We start from the raw sequence: 20,413 nt of genomic DNA, 5'->3' as shown, positions 1-20,413 counted from the left end.
AATATAAACACTTAATAATTTTATATTGATTATGTGTTGATAATATTCTGGATATATTGTGTTAAAAAAGACATTATAAAATGATTTCTACTTGATTTTTCAGTGTGGCCACTAGAAAATTTTAAACACTGTATGTGGCTTGCATGGTGTTTCTCTGGTTGCTCCGACCAGAGTTAGAGTCCACAGGACTAATCAGATACTGGGGTAGGGGATCGGGGAGTGGTTGGGGGAGCTTGGAGATAAGGATATGTCCCAGGTCCGGTAGCTAAGTGGATGGTGAATCGTTACATTGTTTTACGTAAGACAGGGGAAGAGTAGATGGGTTTGAGTCTGTGTTTGGAGAAGAAGCAGGGGGTTCCTCTGAGCAGGGAAATGAAAAGTATTGGTCTGGACCAGAGAAGCTGTCCCTGCTTTCCTGAAGAGCTGCCATTCTGGTCTCGCCACATCACACACGTCGTGGTGAGATTACTGACCAAAGTGTTCACTGCTGGGAGGGCTGGGGAGAGCGTGGCCGCTCTGCTGCACTCCCCAAGCACTCCAGCACTGATCTGTACCGGAACCCCAGCTGTTCCCACTTGCTCCTTTGTGGTGACCCCAGGTGTTCCCACACACTTGTCTGTAACATGCAATGTATGGAGTCAGAAAAACCAGGAATAGGACTCTGTACAGGAGTCTTCCGTTCCAATAGGAACAGAAGTTGGAGGGGAAGGTTGCTCTGCAGGGATCGCAAGTGCCCAGGGTCCAGGTCAGCCCTGTGCAGTTGTGTGTGTGTTCACCTACTCTGGTTCATGGTCTTCAGACCTTCATAGGTCCCTAATTGATGGATTAGATGGATACGATGCTGAGACTGACCTCTGGGTAGCATTTCAGAAAACCAAATGCTATTTAGGTTTTAGAACTAGGAATTGAAAATGTACCTGGCTCTGGAAATATCCACTGTACTATTTCCTGGAGGGTTGCTGGGATACAGGGCCTTGGAATCAAAAGCAAAGAAACATGATGAGAACTTTTATATACTCTCCTACAGTCTTGCCCAATTTCACCTCCCCCCCACCACCACCCCCGCCGCCCGGCCTGCCCTGGGGGTTGAGCTTAAGAAACCACAGATTTTTGATGGCATTTTAGTGGGGAGTAGAACAGAGCAAGCTTGGAGGACAAAAACAAACCACAGCAAGCACTGGCACCTGCCTTGGTTTGAACAGTTTTATCTGGCCTAGCCTGCTGGACTTTGGGCGAGGCAGGTGACGAAAGGGCCGTACAGTAGGTGCTAGCATCACTCTGGCAGGGGCAATCCTAGCAAGGGTGCAGCAGCGTTTTGCTTTTTTTTTTAAGCCATTGTTACCCCCACAGACCCTGCTTGTAGTTGTCAGTTGGGTTAGGAGTTTCAAGTTCTTGGTTGGGGCTAGTACAACTCTAGGAGCATGTACATGGTTCATTCCTTCAACCACCATTCGCTGAGCTCTTCTTGTGTGCCAGACCATGGGATTAAAATTTTAACTGTAGGAGAGATTGTAAAAGTTTTTATAGTCTTTCTTTGGTTTTATTTTCTATCTTAATTCTAAATTTGTGATTTTTCACGGTCACAGAACAAAAGCCTATGTTTCACAACTTACAAAACTGATTCTTTATTCTTTAGGAATTCTATCAGAGCTTGGGCACCAGTTTCATTTTTTCTGAGAAGCTGAAATGTACTCTGTTCTCTCCTTACCATCTCTCCCCTCCTTCCCTTCTCAGCCCTGAGGAAAGATCACCTCTGTTCTCGGGGAGCCCGAAGTCTCACTTCTGGCCGATATACTCACGACAAGGCTTCATCTGCTAGACAACCCACTCCATTGACTTGGAGGCCCCATATGCCCTGAGTTTGGCTGTGGCAGACCACAGGCAGCACCAGACCAGCCAGGGGAGAAAGTGGACCCCAGCTTGGCAGGCTGGTGTGTCCTCCTTTACAAACCCCTACAGCGATTTATTTGTAAAGTTGTTTCATCCTATTGCAAAATTTGTGACTTTTTCAAGGCAACTGTGGAGAGCTAGGGATTGACTACAGGCTTGATAGCTCAGGGAGGTAGGTGTTGTTGACTTGAATGCCCTTAAACTGACTGGGATGGGTGCTGGGGGATAAGTAGGTAGGGGTGGGTACCTAGGCATAGAAAGCTGAATAAGCAGGAAAGAGTCTGTGGTCCGAGGCCCCAGTGGGCCATGCCCACCCACCACGCTGTCTCTCCACATGGGCACGGACTGCACACACCTGCGACAGCACGTGCCCAGGCCCTGCACAGATGCTGCTCTGCTCTCCGGGGAGCTCCCACTCCTTACCTCTTGCTGCCAAGCCCAGGCCCCATCTCAGCATCACCTCACTTCCTCCCTCCTGCCTTTCTGCCAGCTCAGACCTCTCTAGATTAGAGCTCTCTGGGGACCCAGTCCTTTTAAAAAGAAGAAAGAAAGAAGGAAAAAGGGAGAAAAAACAGAAAGAAAGAATGAAACTAGACCGAAGAGGCAGTGGTGCCTTGAGCTATCTCACTGCATTACAATGAATATGGACTCTATTAAGCTCCGTTCTGCCTGTTAGTGTTTCCCCGGGCAACACAGCCCCCATATGGCAAGCATGCAGCAGATTAGGGGAGGCCCCTGGGCCTCATTGAAGGCCGGGGGCTTGACTGGCAGTTGAACCCCCTCCACACCTCCCCCTACTCCTCACACTTGACACTGCCTGTGTTTATCTAAAGCAAGGAGGGGGGGCCATTTGGAAGGTTTTTGTCCAGCTCTGAGAGAAGGGAGAGGAGGCTGGAGGTGCAGAGTGGAGGAGAGGGGCGTTGTGGAAGGCTGTAGAGGTGGGGTGGAAGGGATAGGCGAGGAGGAAAGGCCTCATAAATATTCAAGAGGAGCCCTGAATGGAGAGAGAGAAATAAAGCAGATGGAATTCGTGTTAAAGAACAGCACAATCACCCTGTTTTGAGCCCTCCAAAAACAAAAAAAAAGAAAAGGGAATGGCCTTCTAGGAGTGTAGGAGCTGCGTTTATCCAATTAGCAGGGTTGTCAAATTGAATTTATATGGAATAGGGGTGGGGGGAGTGAGAAGCGAGTGTGGAAGAAAGGAAGTGGTTTTCCTTTTCTCTCTTTTTTCCACTTTGGCAATAAGGTTTGTAGAGTTTTTTCCCTCCGTCTTTCTGTCTTTAAAAGTAGATTAAAAAAAAAAAAACAACTCTTTGAGGAAATGAGACCATTTCAGGAAAAGATATATGTGATAAAGAAATGAGATCCCTTAGTAACTTTTTCCTCATACAGTGGAGGTGGGAGAGGATTAAATTGTCTAGTGGGCAAATCAAGAGACCAGAGCTCTTTACTTGAAGGCAAAAGTAGCTTCTCTCTGAGGGGGGATTCCTCCCAGATACTGTGTCCAGACTCTTCCTTTCCCCTTGCCTGGATGGGAAAGGAATCTACCTCCCAGAGAAGAAAGAAGCGCTGTCCATGTTGGTTAGCAGCTTGTTTAAAATTTTGGGTTCGATGTGAATTGGGATTAGCTAATCTCCTCAAAATGCGTCTGATTATATACTCCTCTTCTCAGAACCATCATAGTTGCCTTCTGCCTATGATGTTAATTTCCATCTCTTCTTCCTAGTCTTCTGTGGCATGACCCAATCTCAATTTCTTCCCATTCCTTTAGAATGGTCCCCATAGTGGGGTGCAAACTCCAAAGGGGAAATGCAAGATATTCCATTAGGGCACTGGAAGAAAATAGTAGAGATTCTTTTAAAGGTTTATTTCTGTCCACAGAAGGAATAGGAAAGACATTCCATTTTTCTGATATTTAGTATCAGGATTGATGATCATGCTTTTAGTCTATACATTGGGCAGAGATCCTCATTGCTTGGAAGGCGTGACAACAGGGACCTCAGTCCATTAATCATTCACTCCCCAGCTCTCCTGTTCTCCGTTAAGTGGATTTACAGATTATATTATTTAGTTTTAACTAAATTAACCCTCACAATCTCTTCAAGTGGCTTGAAGAGATTGCTGCAAAGAAACTAGGTTGAAGAGTATGCTGATAATCCAGGCACTTGCAAACAGGATGAAAACAGCAGAGCTGACCCTTCTCAAGTCACATTAGGAGGTAAAAACAGTAGTACTGGAATCACATCTGATGAGAACTCAACAAATTAACTTTCATGCAGTCCCTTTGAAAGAGATTACATCCATATCATTAATGATAAATCTAATCCTAAATAGGCTTTCTGCCTTAAGGTACTAGCTTAATGATATTATAAGACAGTCATGATTAACATGTCATTAAAATATGGTTTCACTTTTACCTACTCTTAAATTTTAGTTTGGCAGTATGTGCATTTTATTTGTAAATAAATATGTGTGTATTAGGGATATTTGCCCAGAACATTTTTCTCATGAGGGAGCAAAATCAGAAAGGTTAGGAGACCACTGTTGAAGAGAAGTGTCGGCTTGATGCACCGGCCTCCGAACAGACTCTTCCCACCAGGTTAGTGTCACCCTCCACATGCCCTCCAGCTCTTTACATATGCATATCTCAGAAAGCCCAGTTTCAAACCCAGTATCCAGAAAAGCTTTTCCTGAAGGCCTAGAATTGAAAATGCTTTCCTCCCTCTGATCTCATTTGCCACTTCCCATTTGTGACTAAATTGGTGACCCATTAAGGTTTTGGAGTAAATAATGCTGAAATTGTTAGATGAGAGTAATCTCAAAACTTCAGTGGTTCTATGCAACAATGAATTATTCTGTTGCAGACTGTGCAGTCTTCTTCCATCTCGTAGCTATGGTTTCTGAAACACGGGATGTGGTCCATTGGCAATGGAAGGAGGGAGAAGCAGTCCCCCTGTTCTTTAGCTCTTAACTGTCTTGGCCTAGAAGTAACACAGAACATGCTCACTTACACATCAATGGCCGGCACGTGTCCCATGGTCACGTGGCCCTAGGCCAACTGCAGAGCAGGCTGCGAAATGAGGAGTTAAAGGATATTTGCACTGATTGACCCATGTTCCAAGCTTTATTTCAAGCTTCTCAGGACAGAATCCATCTTCTAGTACAGTACCTTGCATTTGTTGTTTTCTGTCACTAAGTCATGTCTGACAGTGACCTCATGGACTGTGGCCTGCCAGACTCCTCCTCTGGTCTCCACTGTCTCCTGGAATTGGCTCAAATTCATATCCTATAGATGGTGGTCTGTAGGATAGTTCACGGTGATATTTTTTTCTTCTCAGTAGTTATAATAATATTGTAGTACACATAGTTTTTTTAAATAGAAAACACATGCACAAACTTTGGATAAGGAATAAGCTAGAAACATATCAGAAGCTGGCTAGAGCATGACTCATGCTTAGGACCATCTAAGCACTGTTGTTCTTCCCTGTGTGATCTCAGAGTGGTCTGGGTAGATGTTCCAGATACTAGTTTTGAACTGTATTGCCTAATGTACACTAGACCTATTGGTTAATGTAAAATTAAAAATTAATTTCTTTAGTCTTACATTGGCAGGTAAAGAACTCACCTGCTAATGCAGGAGATTTAAGACACGAGTTTTGATCCCTGGGTGGGGAAGATTCCCTGGAGGAGGGCATGGCAACCCACTCCAGTATTCTTGCCTGGAGAATCCCATGGACAGAGGAGCCTGGCAGACTACAGTCCATGGGGTCGCGAAGAGTCAGATATGACTAAAGTGACTTATCACAGCAAACATTAGCCACACTTTAAGTACTTAATTGCCACAAGTGCCAGTGGCTACCTAGCAGTTTGGACAGTACAAATATAGAACATTTTCATCATTGCAGAAAATTCTATTGAAGGCATTCTTGTGAAGAACAATAAGAGATTGTTCTAGGTTGGAATCTAAATGGTAAAAGAATGAAAATGACGACACAGTTATTCTTGTAGCTAATGATCCAGGTAACGTTTTTATGCATAAGGAAGTAAATTCAAAAACATTCTAAATTTGGTTCTAAAAGCAGTTTAAAGCAGTTGGTTAATGTGACCCATAAAGTCTTTGAGAGGCAATTGTCAGTATAGTAAGAGCGTTGGACTAGGCGTCGGGAGACCTGACTTGCAGTCCTGGATCCCTATTCCTAGTTGGGAGACTGTCCATCAGCTTCTCTGCACCTGGCTTTCCTCATTTAGAACACCAGATACCTGTTATGTGTTCTCCTGAGGTATTATCTTTTCCTTGTGCATGCATGTGTGCTAAGTTGCTTCAGTCGTGTCTAACTCTTTGCAATCCTAAGGACTGTAGCCCACCAGGCTCCTCTGTCCATGGGATTCTCCAGGCAAGAATACTGGAGTGGGTTGCCGTGTCCTTCTCCAGGGGATCTTCCCAACCTAGGGATTGAACCACTTATGTCTCCTGCATTGGCAGGCAGGTTCTTTACCACTAGCGTCACCTGGGAAGTCCTATCATTTCCTCAGGTCCCTCCTAATTTAAAATATTTCCCTTTAGTTACATCTGTGGGTAAAAGCTTTTTATGTTGAAAAAAAAAAATGCCCTTTCTTAAATGCTCTTCCTGGATCTGCCTACAGTCACGCATTCAGCTGTCTGAGAGCTCAGTTCTGCCCAGGATTTCCCCCATGTCACTCCTCTGTGCCCGCCTCTGTGCACCAGGACCACCCTCCTTCTTGAGCCCGAGGGCTGCCAGCCCACACCCTCCAGGCACTCAGCATCACCTTCTCAGGGCAAAACTCTCTGCCTTGGGAAAGGCCTGTCTTAACTCCACAGAGTTTCGAACATACGGAAAAAATGTAACTTGGGGTCAAGAATACTTCTTTTTTCATCTAACCAGCCCCCATCAGCCAATGGAATAAGAACATTGTCAGATCTCATTCTTGCCCCTGAAAGGGTGTTTTTAAGAAAGACTCTCATGCGGCATGGGCGGTAGAGTGGTGAGCACAGCTGCCTTTCAAAGAAGGACGCTCTGTGCTGTCTGCTGCTCTCCTGTGCAACTCCTCCTTTTGCTGGTCATGGGACACCCACAGGGGGTGTTTGGCATTTTAGATGCTGGAGGCTTCTCTCTGCGAGAGCTACAGTGCATGGCTGACCGGGGGTGACATGTGGCCTCGGGTGCCCCTGGCTCACTCTCGCTTCCGCCGGCCCTCTTGGGAGAAGGTGGAGCTGGCCTCCTCCAGCTGATGATCGACTCTCGGTTGTTTGTAATTTTCTCTCACAAAATAAATACTCCAAGGCTGTAATTTCTCGTGCTTGGTCTCAACCTTAGACGTGTATTCTGCTGCTGTTGTTTTTGGAAAGTTTCAGAAACGTCTGCTTGGAGATTATTTCAGTGGGAACATGTATGTCAGCAGTTCAGCTTCTTGGATGCATTTTCTTTTATTTTTCGTGTTCAAATAACCCTTAAAAATGGAAAGTACCTAGGCCTCAGTGAGGAAGTCATGTCAAGAATTCGTTTTCCCTTCGCTCTTCTTCTGATTTTTTTTCCTTGCTCTCTTTTCCTGAAAATATGCAGAGAAAATAAAAAGGATCTACGCAGACTTTGCGTTGCCAAGAAAAATAACAGGCCTTACTGTTGCCTTCACCCAACTTTGAAATTCTACCTTGTTCATTTCACAGTGGGACAAAGTTGCACTGCAATTAGGTACTCCAGTTAAGCCTCACTTGCCTTTTTTTATCATTAAAAAAAAAGTTCTCAGAAATCTATATTTTTGCAACTATTTTTCTAAACCAAGCCCTCTAGGTCACTTGGTCCAGGAAGTAGCTCAGTTTCCCCAGCTGCTGAATAAGACACATCATAGGCTGGGGGACCCCTCCACCTCCATACTGTTGTCAGAGTTTCTCTGACACGAAGGAGACCCCACGGGTCCTCTTTGGGCTCATTGAGGGGTACCTGCTTACAACCCTGTCATGGGGATTCATGAGTTAACTCCTTTCTCCCTCTTTGACACCTGCTTCCTCAATCTCCTCCCTCCCCAGCTACATTCTTTCCTCCTCGTTGCTTTTAAAAGCAGGATGGTGTGGCTGGCACCAGTATTGGGGTCTGTTTCCATTTTGAACCTTATAAATCAGGCAGGGTGCAGAAGTAACAGGAATTGTTTGGCTGGTCCTCGTTAAGCAGGAGGGGGTCTAGGCTGAATTTCCTCAGTAAAACCTCTGTCAACTTTACAACCCAAACACCTCCGTGGCCACCATGCACTAGGGTAAGAAACAGCCGTCCTCTCCTCCTCTGTCGGCTTGTCTTCTTCCTGCCCTTTATTACTTTGTCTTCATTCTGCCTCCCTGCTACCTTCTTCCTTCCATTCCTCCTTTCTTTCTTGGAGCATGGAAAGAGCAGGTCATGAGCAAGCAAGTTCCCTAAAATCCTGTAACTGGTCACTCATGCCATATTCTAGATAAATATGTTATTTCATTAAGGGAAAGTAGAAAATTAAAACTAGGATCTGGGTGATTAAAACTAGTATCTGGACACCAAAGGCTTGCTTTTTGGTTTTTGTGTGTAACTGTATTAATGAACTTTTCCTTAAACAGGGATTCAGAAATCTGAAAATTAAAATTTTACACTGTTAAAATTCCTCATTGCTCTGCCTCATCCTGTTCAGAGTCAGTTCATTAAGCACCCACTGGGTGCAGAAAGCTGGTAGGAAAAAAACATGAAAAGGCTACTATTGTGGTTAAAAGCACAGAACTTTGGAATGAGCCCAACCTGGTTTCATTCCAGGCCTACAGTTATACGACCTTGGGCTAGTTACTTACCCTCTGGAACTCAATTTCCTTGCCTATAAAATGGGGATAATGGTCCCCATCTTATAGAGTGATTCTGAAGATTAAAAGCATACCTCATGAAAAGAGCTTAGCCAGGTACCTGTAGTGGTAACCAGCATGCCTTCCCCAGTCATGCTCGCATCCTTAGCAGCTTTCCTTCATTTCACTGTTCTAATAGCATGGATCTATTGGATTGTCTGAAAAAGAGCAGAAACTCTATCTACACCTAGAAGAAAAATACTTGTCAGGAAAAGTTTAACGTTTTCTTTCAAACCTCTTTTAGAAAATGTTCCTGTCCTTTTCCAGAACAGTGGAGGAGACTTGGGCGGTCCTCTGATGTCAAGGATATGAGGCAAAGGGAAGGATTAAAACTCAAGGGGAAAGGCCTCTTTCCTAGAAAACATTGCAAACCCCAGTGTAGAGCTGGGTTCAAGATCTGGTTTGGAGGGGTGCTTGTTGGGCAGAGCTATGTAGCCCTGTTCACTCAGCAGCCAGGTGACAAGCTGAAGAGCCAGAGGAACGTGGAGAAGGGAAAGGTTTAGGCAGATCTTAAGTACTTCCTAGCACAGAGCAAGAGCCTCAAGCCCACCCTTCAGCCCATGTGTGAGGAGCCATGGGGGTTGAGAGGCCCAAGACGAGCTCTGACACCAGCCCATGCAGGTAGCCAGAACTCGAGAGACTGCAGAGCTGACACAGCTCTCAGTTGGGCAGCTTAACCCCTCTCTGAGTTTTCATGGTTGACTGTAAGTTTTGGAAAGAGTTGCTGGTTAGATAACTGGTCCAAAAGAGTTAGCACTTTAAATCTAAGTCACCCTCCTGGAAATAATTATGAAAACTGCCACGTGTGCGTGCTTCAGGAAGATGCATCCACTGCCTAGGTCATTGTGACGCTGCCTCCGGGGACCTGAAACTCTGAAGTCTCCCTGCCTGATAGGAGGTTGGCACACCTGCCACGTTGGTCTCATGCTCTTTATAGAGCAGTGAAAAGCACAGACACAAGACCGTGGTTTAGGCTGTGACAGAAGTGTGCACACATTTGCCTCTCTGTGATTTTGATGAATCCTTTAAACACCGTAGCCTAAATGAGGCATGAAAAGTAATATTGTGGAAGAGGAGAAGGAATTAAAATTCTCAGCAGGCAAGCTGAGATCTGTCATCCAGTGGCTGGAGGAGCAGTGCAATCTGGACCCCAGAGACATGTTCTGGGTGGAGATGCAACACAGTGTCAGGAGTACAGACTTTGTGGAAATGGAGAACACTAGAATTTCAGCACCAGGGGCAGAGAGAAGAACAGGGGCTTTGGATGATATGTGATTTTTTTTTTTTTTTTTTGGTCTGTGTTTTTGTCTGGGGGTACAGAGGTTACAGACAAGCTGAGGAGGGTTGGTTGGTTCCAGGAATCAAAGAATGTTAACAGAGATGTTGGTGATGAGCTGGTATGAGTTGAAATACATCTTTCATGAGCCTTGGAGACTTTAGGGATGTTACTTATTCGTCATAGTAGTCGTATCAGTCGCTCAGTCATGTCTAACTCTTTGTAGTCCCATGGACTGTAGCCACCAGTTTTCTTCTGTCCTTGGGATTTTCCAGGCAAGAATATTGGAATGGGTTGTCATGTCCTTCTCCAGGGGATCTTCCCAGATCAGGGAAGGCATCGGCAGGTGGATTCTTTACCACTGCACCACCTGGGGGTGTTAGTAATATCACCTAAATGAGGGATGCAGGTTTCATTCATTATACCTGTGACAGCGCTACGCACAGTGGTCCGTATTAGTGGCATGGCATGCCACGTGGCTTTGGACACCTGGGCTCCTCAAAAACATGGTGAAAACATCTGCCTCCTTTCCAGCATCATTGCTAAACATTCACTGTCCCCAGCCTGGGACATGGCTGCAGGTCTCAGCCTCTCCATCTGCTGGGCTCTCCTGTCCTTGTGGCTATGGATACCCTGGGCAAGGCTCTGCCATTCTTACCATGACATCACCTTCCAGCTCAGAGGAGCAACTTAAAAGCAGCTTATTTTAGATAAGAAATGGAATGTTGTGTTCCTTGGTCTTCCAGCAGTCCAGCCAGGTCCCCTCTTTGGATGTCACCGCCATGGGAGTGTCCCAGGCATTCTCACCACGGCCCTTTCTCTCTCTCTTTCTCACAGCAGAGCGTGGCAGGGGATTGTAGTACCTCTTTGAGTGACTCTGGTGGCTTCTGGGACATTGGCTTTGGACGCTTTGTGACACAGCATGCCTCGTGGGATGATGGCGATGCAGAGAGGAAAGCAGCCCGAGGTCACACTCGCCTGCCTCCTCTTGGCTGCGGCGGGCTGCTTCGCGGACCTGAGTGAGTGTTTTCCTTGATTTCTCTGAGGCCCCCTGGGAGGAGCACTTTGCCCCTAGTGTCAGAGAGAATCATTTGACAAGGACCCTCTAAAAAGGCCTTCTTCCTCCTGGATTTCTTCCCACTGACCTTCGGGGACATGTTCAATAATATGAGAAATGAGCTCAATTACATCATATTGGTTGTTACTTTGCTGTTTTAATCATTTCAAACATATGCTAGGGAAGAATAAGAGTAATAACTGAACTGCCTTTATTGAGCACTTACTATATGGGGTTACAGCAGGCAGTTTATATGCATTGTGTGTAAGCTTCCCAGCAATGCTGTGAGCAATATTATTAGTCCCATTTTACAGATGAGGAACTGAGACTCCAAAAGGCTAAAGTCACCTGGCTCAGAAGCGGTGGCAGTGGGATCCAGATGCAGGTCTTATTCAAGTTCAAAGCTTGAGCTCTTGTCATCCCACCATACTGCCACTCCAGCCTACCTTCTGGGAACCAGGCCAGGTTGGGGACTGGACCTAAGGTCAGCAGAGTTTCTTCAGAGAAGGGTCAACCCCTCTCTGGATGGCTCAGCTCTGAAAGGCTGCCTGGGAGCTGTGCTTCTGAGCACGTCGTGCTCTCGATTTCTTGGGGGGGGGGTGTCAGTTCATCACTGCATCCCTGTTCTTCCTCCAGATGAGGTTCCTCAGGTCACTGTCCAGCCTTCTTCCACTGTCCAGAAGCTTGGAGGAACCGTGATCCTGGGCTGCGTGGTGGAGCCCCCCTGGATGAACACCACCTGGCGCCTGAACGGGAGGGAGCTGAACGGCTCGGACGACAGCCTGGGCATCCTCATCACCCGCGGGACCCTTGTCGTCACTGCCCTCAACAACCACACCGTGGGCCGGTACCAGTGTGTGGCCCGGATGCCTGCAGGGGCCGTGGCCAGCGTGCCAGCCACTGTGACACTAGCCAGTGAGTCGCGCTCCTCCGCCCACCTCCTACTCTTTCTCTGTTCCCCATCCCAATCAACACCCCCCCTGTTAGCCCTATCCTAAAAGGGGCCTTACCAGCTGACCTTTCTGATCAGACAGTGGTGGCCGCCCAGTTATCTCCAGTGTCTGGGGGACCTTTGTGCTCTCTGGCTAGGGGCCATACCAGGAGTGAGTGTCTTTCCCGAAGGAGCTTGACATGGTTGACCTGTTTCTGTGGGCCCCAGAGCTGGGCCATGCCATGCCTTTCTACTTGGTCACTCTGTGGTCTTAGATGGGGTGGTGCCAGCTCTTTGCTGCCTGCACCCCACCGCCCTCCCTTGCCCACTCCATCCTCACAGCAGTTGCAGGCAGAGCGTGTACAGGGCTACGCATGGTCTGAACAGATACTGCGCATTTCCTCTTGGCCTCCTGCGTCTCTGAGGGGCAGGCCTATTCCAAATGCCTGGAATAGAAACTAGAACATGATGGAAAGGCAACTATGTGATAAAGAGGGAGAGAGGAAGAGATGAGGAGACAGTTCGTCCAGAGAGGATGCCAGGAGAAGTCTGCTTACCACTCTTACAGTAGTTACGACTTGGATATACTGTTGTGCCCAAGCTTAGTGCACACAGTACCTGATTTGCCATGGGAAATGAAACTTGGCCGATTGGAACTCCCGAAGCTACAGAGCAGCCCTGGCACCTGTTCTTATATGCTGAGTCCATGGCCAGGAAACATTTAGCCCTTGAACAATGCAGGGTTAGGGTTGCTGACCCTCTAGACAGCTGAGACTCTGCATATAACTCATAGGGGTCCTCTGCATCTGAGGTCCAACCAACCTCTGGTCATGTGGTACTGTAGTATTTATTATGGGAAGAGACCCATGGCCAAGTGGACCCATGCAGTTCAAACCCTTGCTGTTGAAGGGCCAACAGTATTAAGAATTACTTCCCCTTACCTGCTGGCCCAGTCGGTAAAGAGTCTGCCTGAATGCTGGAGACCCTGGTTAGATCCCTGGGCCAGGAAGATCCTCTGGAGAAGGAAATGGCAACCCACTCCAGTATTATTGCCTGGAGAATCCCATGGACAGAGGAGCCTGGGGGCTACAATCCATGGGGTCACAAAGAGTCGGAAACGACTGAATGACTAACACTTTCACTTTCTCTGCTGGCTGAAGTGTAGGGAACGGGGAACCTTGTTGAGAGTTTAATGGTGTTTGGACTTACTCTTCGAGGTCTCTGTCCCCTCAGCAGTGCCCCTTGTCCCAGACACCCTGCCTTCATATCACCATCATCGTCTCCCTTGTTGTAGTTCTGGGAGGTTGGGGTCCTTATGTTATGGGTCATATCAGAGGCAGGAAACTTATAAAATGCTCCTGTAAGTCAGCTGGGCTCCCTGAAGTGTGAGGCGTGAGTCCTGGGAGGAGAGTGGTGAGAGCTGGGAAAGTAGAAAAGCAGCGGGGGAAAAGGCCCTTCATTGCCCTGGTTTCCAGATGCCTCTGGCCTTCAGTCTGTGGGAGAACAGATAATAAGACAGAGGCTGCCACAGAGTGCCTGTTTTCTTGGGAAGCAGTCTAGCAGCCCTGCCCTCTGCTCCGAGGACGCGGGGAGGAAGGCAGGGGGTCCCCAGCTACCCTCCTGGGGGCAAGGCCAAGGGGGAGCTGCATCTTAGAGCCCCCACACCGTGGGAGCCACTTTTCCTTAGTGGCTGCAGCAGAACTCACTGACCCTCAGCGCCACACCTCTAGACAGCAGGCTTAGAGTTCAGGTTACAGTCAGGGATCAGTGAGGGAGGCAGGCCCTGGGCCCCCAGCTGTGCTGATGGGTTAGGGGAGGATGCTTCATTCAGGTGAGAAGGTGGGGAGGGATCATCTTGTCATAGCAAGAGGGGCTGAGGTCAGAGCTATGCTTCTTACCATCATACTTCTCTTGTATAATTTTTTAATGATAATTAAAATGACACATAGAAAGTTTAGAATATACAGAAAATGTCTCCTCACCATCCTCGCAGAGCCACCATCGTCATTTTAAAACATACCCTTCTAGCCTGCATCTGTACCCGTATTTTTACAGCACTGAAGATAGTTACTATCTTTAGTGTCTCCCCTTTGACATTGTAGGACAAGCATTTTCCATTGGCCGTATGATCATATTTACATTTTTTGTTGAGTATAAAGTGTATCCAGTAAAGTACACAAAGTGCACTAATCTCAAGTGAACACTTTGATGTGTTTTTTGCATGTACATTCTGTGTAACCACCTCGCCAGCAGGCTCCTAGTTCATCTGTCTTCTATCACCCACCAGAGCAGAAGCACAGTTGTGCATGGCCCTGGGACATCCCAGAGTGACTCCACTCTAAGGTACTGCACCCTTCTCCTAGTGCTGAGCGAGTAAGTCCCTGCCAGTTGTTCATCTTTACAAGTAAGAGGTGCTTTTTAGCAATGTTTGTGTCTTTGAAGGGAGCCACTGCTCCTCTAGGAGGTTTGGTACCCTGCAGATAGTCAGCCCTTGTCTGTGAGGATCCAGGAGACTCTGTAACTTGGCCCACTCAGGAGCTAGGCTACACCTTTCACTGTTTGGAGGAAGGGAGAGCTGGAGAAGAGAAGATTTATTTTGGAGCACTTCTTCTACTTCAAGGTGAATCTGTGTGAGGAGAAACAATTTATAGCCTTTATTTTTAAAAAATTCCTGGCCCCTCTTTCTCTGGTGCTTGAAGGGATCTGCAGTTGGCAGTGAGGACAAAGGGAAGGGTTTGGTTGCAACCCAAGGAGGCACAGTGAGAGAAGAGGGGGCTTGTGCAGAAGCCGAGGCGAGTCTTGTTTGAAAGCCAAGAGCTATTGGTGTGTCACTTAGACATGAATCAGAAGGGAAATGTTTGGGCCTGACCAGAAGATGGATGGAGAAGTGCTGGAAATGGAGAGCAGGCCCGCAGGGTCTGTATCCTGGGACAGAGGGAGTTGGTGGACTGGAACTACAGCCTCCCAGACTTGGAGGAGGCAGTGACGGGGTGGCGGGAAGGTGGGAGAAAGGGGTGCTGTCTTTGGGTTAATGCCACGGGGGATTTGGCCCAGACTCAGCAGCTAGATTAAGTTTCCGAAAGCACATTCCTGAGCAGAATGGGGGCTGTGTTTTGCCAGTTGGCTGGTGTGCGAGGGAGGCTGAGCCGGAGAAGGGATTACAGGAGGCACGGTCTGCATTCAGAGGTGAGGCTGGGCAGCAGCGTGCTGGCGCGCACACACGCACGCATGCACACCCGCAGTTGGTGTTTTCAGGCTTCCTTCTGCTCCTCTCCGCCGTCCTCTCCTGTGTGCATTCAAACAGTTATCCTCAGACAGAGCACGTGCTGTTTGACCTCCCTGGCAGGACGCTGCCTCCTGTGTCTGAGTGAACTCCCAGAGATCATTGGGGGCTTCCTATGATGGGGGCTAGAACCTGGCTTGAGGATCCAGGGATGTGGAGGAGGCTGCCAACAGAGCTTTCCTGGTCCAGACCACTTTCACTCTGATGCCAGGGGGTGTACTTGAACTCCACCCCTGCCTGGTGGCATCAGGTAAAATGGAACACATGAAGCCTCGGTGGTGCACGCCCACCCTCTCCTCTGAGTGGTCCTGCCCACATGGAGACCTGCTGTCCTTCCTGTTCTCCTCTATGGAGAAGTATTTTTTCCTGTTTCACTTAAGCTTTCCTTGTGGTGAATCTCTCTTGTTGCTAATGCTTCACTTCAGACCATCTTGTCTAATTCTTTTGAAATGTTTTTACTTTGATCTCCTTTCTTCTTCTTGCCTGTCTTTTCATAAGCTTGATACCCAGAGGGCAACCATTCCACATGGCTCTGAGGGTCCCACTCTACGCACCTGAACCAAAAGCAGACGTTGCCCACGGACACCTCATTCCTTGTTCTGGCCCCCAGACGGCCTTAGCGTCATTCTCCACACAGCATAGCAAGTAAACATGACCAGTTCAGAGCCGCATGCCATAGGAAAGCTGTTTCCTGTCCCTTACCATGTCCAGTTATCTACCATTCAGATAAACTCCTACTTTCACTTTTTATCTTCTTCCCTATCTTTTAAATTAATTCTTCCAGCTATTCTATCATCCCCAGATCCTACTGGTACTTGGAAATAGGCAGTAACTGAGGGGATATTCTCTATCTGGGAAGATACATAATTGTCTCTATGACTTGACACTGGCTAATGTGAAGTCTTAAGGTGGTGCTAGTTTAGTTGTGAGCAGATCCATAACCCCTTCGTAAGGTCTTTAAGCCCTAGGGCCAGTCAGAGAGTGATCTTTCTTTGGTATCAGAGATCAGAGGCAAGGCAGCGGACAGAAGAGGTAGGAGTTCCCCTTCGGCAGCTGTCTCCATGACTCTGTGCCTTTGAGGAAAGGTCAGAAGGAGACAGGGGCCCTTTGTTACCATAATTTAACCCAGGAGGGAAATGAAGAGCCAAACTGGTGTAATGGAAAAAACATGAAACTTAAACCCAGGATCTTTTAAGTTTTAACTCTGCCACTGAAGAGTTCATGTAGCTTTGGACAAATCCCTTCATCTCTCGGATGGTCACAACTGTGAAATGAGCTCAGTACTGATTACATCATCTGTCTCATGGTTTTGTTTTTTAGAGACTCAAATGAGAGAATATATGATAGTACTATTTTGAAGCCAGCTTTATTCACTCACCCATATGGTCAACACATATTTGTGGAGCATCCTCTTGGAGGGGGCTCTGGGGCCCGAGCTCTGTGCTGGCCAGCTCCGTTCTGGGAGCAGCCCTTAGGATGACACAGTCCAGGGGGCCAAAGCTTCCATCTCAGCCAGAGCCAAGAGAGAGGACTGGCTTATCAGGGGCAGAGGACAAACCCGTTTCCTGTGCATTTCGTAGCTCTCTCTCCACACATGTTCTCCAGCCCAGATTCCCACCTCCCTGCCACTTTGAGAGCAGCCCACAGTGTCCCTGCGTGTATTTTGTCTCTGTGGCCCAAAGAGGTGTCCGTTTATGCCTTTATTGGTTCACTGATGCATGTAATTGCAACCAGGCAGCATGGGCAGGCTGGGCCAACCCTGGCCCTTGGTGTGGTTAAGTTCCACACACAGAAGCCATGTCTCTTCTTTCTCAGCTCCCTAAACTCTGAGTCCCATCAAACACTTCCTTAAGGTCTTCTATGCTGTGACCCTGAATTAGAACAGGCCACTAAGGCCAGTTGTTGAAATTTTCTTAAAACATTTCTAGCTTCCTTTATCCTTGTTTTTAGTCAGGGTTCTCTAGAGAAGCAGAATCAATCACTATACACACACACACACACATATAGACACACACATGTAATTTTAAGGCTTCCCTCATGGCTCAGACGGTAAAGAATCTGCCTGCAATGTAGGAGACCTGGGTTCCATCCCCAGGTTGGGAAGATATGCTGAAGAAGGGAATGGCAACCCACTCCAGTATTCTTGCCTGGAGAATCCCCATGGACAGAGGAACCTGGCAGGCTACAGTCCATGAGGTCACAAAGAGTCAGACATGACTGAGTGACTAAGCATACATGTAATTTTATGGAGAACATATATATAATTATACACACACTCACATGTATGGGGAGAGAGAGAAATAGAGAAAGGAAAAAATAAAGAAAAAGATTTATTTCAAAGGGTTGGCCCACATGATTATGGAGGCTGGAAAGTCCAAAATCACTGGGCGAGCCAGCAGGCTGGAGATTCATGCAATCCACTAGGGAACCAGGAAACCAAACATTCTCTAGCCCTGAGTTCAATAGCTTGATGTTTTGCAGGTTGGTGTCCTGAGAAGTAGGGAGTGTTTAGAATTTACAACAGTGCAGTAAGACCTGCTCTGGGCTATTGAGGATCTCTCAGTCTGATGGAGAAGATGGACTGCAGTTCCTGTTAGCCACAAAACAAGTCAGTCAGAGCCATGAGTTGCCTGAGGGACATAAACAGATTTTAATGGGAATTCAGGGGAAGAGTCATTCATTTCCATTTCAGGGAATTGAGGAAGACTCAAGGTTGAGCCTTGAAGAATGTGTGTGGGACAACATTTATCTCCAGTGTTTTGAGTCCTCTCATCTTTCTCAGGCCTTCAACTAAGTTCAGCTCTCTACATTGTGTGCTTAGACCTAAGCCCAGTGCTGTTTCTGGGACGGTGCAGATATTTCACAGTGAGTGCGGTCAGATTCTGAAATCAGGATGGGGTAACAGTCACCGGGTGGCTGTATTTCCCTAGGAGAGGAAGGGGTCTGCAGCTGAAAGCTGGGTCTGAAGCTACCCGCCAGACTGAGCGTGAGTCTGCCTCCTTTGCTGGGGGAGCTCTAGACAGCTCCACATGGGGGTGTAGTTGGAAAAGGAGAACTAACTTGAGCTTGAAATGCAGCTGTTTTATGCCCATACATGCTGTGTGCTTTACTTTGCCAGTTGGACAAGAATGAAAGATACTGACTGCTAAGTCGCTTCAGTCACGTCCAACTCTTTGTGACCCACTGAAACATAGCTTAAATGCCAAAGGTACTGAGCAACTTGAGTACCTAAATAGGAGATGACCTATTTAGGAATACCTTACAGCTTTAGGTCAGAGTCACAGTAACTCTTTTCTGCTTTCTACTAGTACAGGCAGAAATTCACACCTCACAGAAGTCTCCCCTGGTATTCATCTTCAAAGGGCATGGGCAATACTGGTCCCATTGGTCTGGGACAAGCGCTCAGGCAAATGTGTGGTGTAAGCTCAGGGCATCATGGCAGCAACTTTCTGCCCCACACAGCCAGGGTTCTAGTTCTCTATTTAGCAACAGTCAATATTTACCACACACACAGACACACAAAGACTCAAAAATTCCATGGTGCATCTTCTACCAAGGACGTGCTTAGAATTCCCCATTCGTCTCCTCAACCTATCCTTGGCACACTCAGCCGCAGGCTTTAATAAAATCCTAGGTCCATTTTCTAAGCTAAGAGAAAAGGGAAGGACCACACAGTGAGTTAAGCAGGTACAACTATAGATTCAATGAGCCAGAACAGACTTGGAGAAGCCTTTTGCCCAGGAAGATGAGGGAAGTGTTGATTAGTTTGCTTGAAATCCCTGGAACTCTAAAGAACATGATGTATGATGGTTCCTTTAAAATGAAAACGAATCAAGAGAGAAAATGAGTTCCTTTGCTCCCCTTTTTTGTGTGTATGTGTCTAAGAGTTTAGGGATTTCCACTCTGATCTTGTTTGTAGACTTTCAACCATTTTTTGGAATCTAGTATTAGTCCCAGGAGCTATAGAACAGTGAGTCTGTCTTGCAAATGGGACAAAATGCTTAAATAAAACACTGTCACTTAACAGTGAAGAAAAAAACGGTTAAGCAAAAGGGGGGAAAACTTACTGAGGTAGAAACAGCATTTTTTTTTTTTTCTGTAGGAAAATTGTGCTTAATTTTTAGTGATGGTACTCCTTTTCTACTTAAAAACATTTGAAGGAATCATAGAGTAAGACTCAGGCTACAGGGTGACACTTCAGCACACCTCTCAGCCCTGCCTCCTCCTCTAGACGCAGCAAATCTGCCATTTCCTTGGCTCATCTCTCACTTTCCCTGGGTGCTCTGTCTGCCTGTAACAACTTCCTTTTCATTCCCATTCCCATAGAATTCCCACCTCCCTTAGGTTAATAAGTGCAAGTTGCTCAGTTGTGTCTGACTCTTTGTGACCCCATGGACTATATGGTCCATGGAATTCTCCAGGCCAGAATACTGGAGTGGGTAGCTTTTCCCTTCTCCAGGGGATGTTCCCAACCCAGGTCTTCCTCATTGCAGGCGGATTCTTTACCAGCTGAGCCACAAGGGAAGCCCTGGTGGCTCAGACAGTAAAGCGTCTGCCTACAATGCAGGAGACCTGGGTTCAATCCCTGTGTCGGGAAGATCTCCTGGAGAAGGAAATGGCAACCCACTCCAGTACTCTTGCCTGGAAAATCTCACGGATGGAGGAGCCTGGTAGGCTACAGTCCATGGGGTCACAAAGAGTCAGACACAACTGAGCAACTTCACTTTGGGTTAATTCCTTCCTTCTTGGTGATCAACCTTCAACTGTCTTCTCCTCTAGGAATCTTTTGTTGACCCCTCCTTGACTCCCCAGGTCTGGAGTGGGGTCCCCTCTTCCGAGCTCCCTGCCATCCTGTGTTCACTTCTCTAGGCCTCTCCAGCCACCGTCTCTTTGCCCTTCACCTCTGTGATCACCACACCGCGGCACACGCTTGGCCTTCAGTTAATGTCTAGGGAGAGGCAGGCTCCCAGATAAGATATGTTGAAGTCTAGAAGATCAAAAAGAGCATGCAGAAGGCAGACAAAGATTTCTTCACCCGACTGTGGTATAGTAGAAGTTTTGAGGAAGTAAATAAGAAAGGATGAAGCAACACTTGGGATGTAAAC

At 47.1% G+C, this 20,413-nt stretch overlaps 1 protein-coding gene across 20 annotated transcripts in view; it reads left to right on the top strand.

Moving 5' to 3' along the window:
- Positions 1–20,413, top strand: part of BOC (BOC cell adhesion associated, oncogene regulated) — a 78,735-nt gene that overhangs the window by 29,215 nt on the left and 29,107 nt on the right. For 16 of the 20 annotated variants that reach the window (XM_086406187.1, XM_086406181.1, XM_086406124.1 and 13 more), the window contains 2 exons: positions 10,875–11,056; positions 11,731–12,009. In XM_086406187.1, the coding sequence (XP_086262313.1) occupies positions 10,960–11,056; positions 11,731–12,009 (376 nt within the window). In that variant the 5' untranslated portion in view covers positions 10,875–10,959. Of the gene's footprint in view, positions 1–10,874; positions 11,057–11,730; positions 12,010–20,413 lie in introns of those variants that run through there. The other 4 variants (XM_086406060.1, XM_086406143.1, XM_086406049.1 and 1 more) reach the window with 2 other exon arrangements.

Source organism: Bos grunniens, chromosome 1 (genome assembly GCF_055505025.1).
Source record: "Bos grunniens cultivar Pamir isolate PY7600 chromosome 1, Bosgru_T2T1.0, whole genome shotgun sequence".
Classification (NCBI taxonomy): domain Eukaryota; kingdom Metazoa; phylum Chordata; class Mammalia; order Artiodactyla; family Bovidae; genus Bos; species Bos grunniens.
Note: the sequence above shows the minus strand (reverse complement) of the source record. Positions and strands in the feature narration are given on the sequence as shown.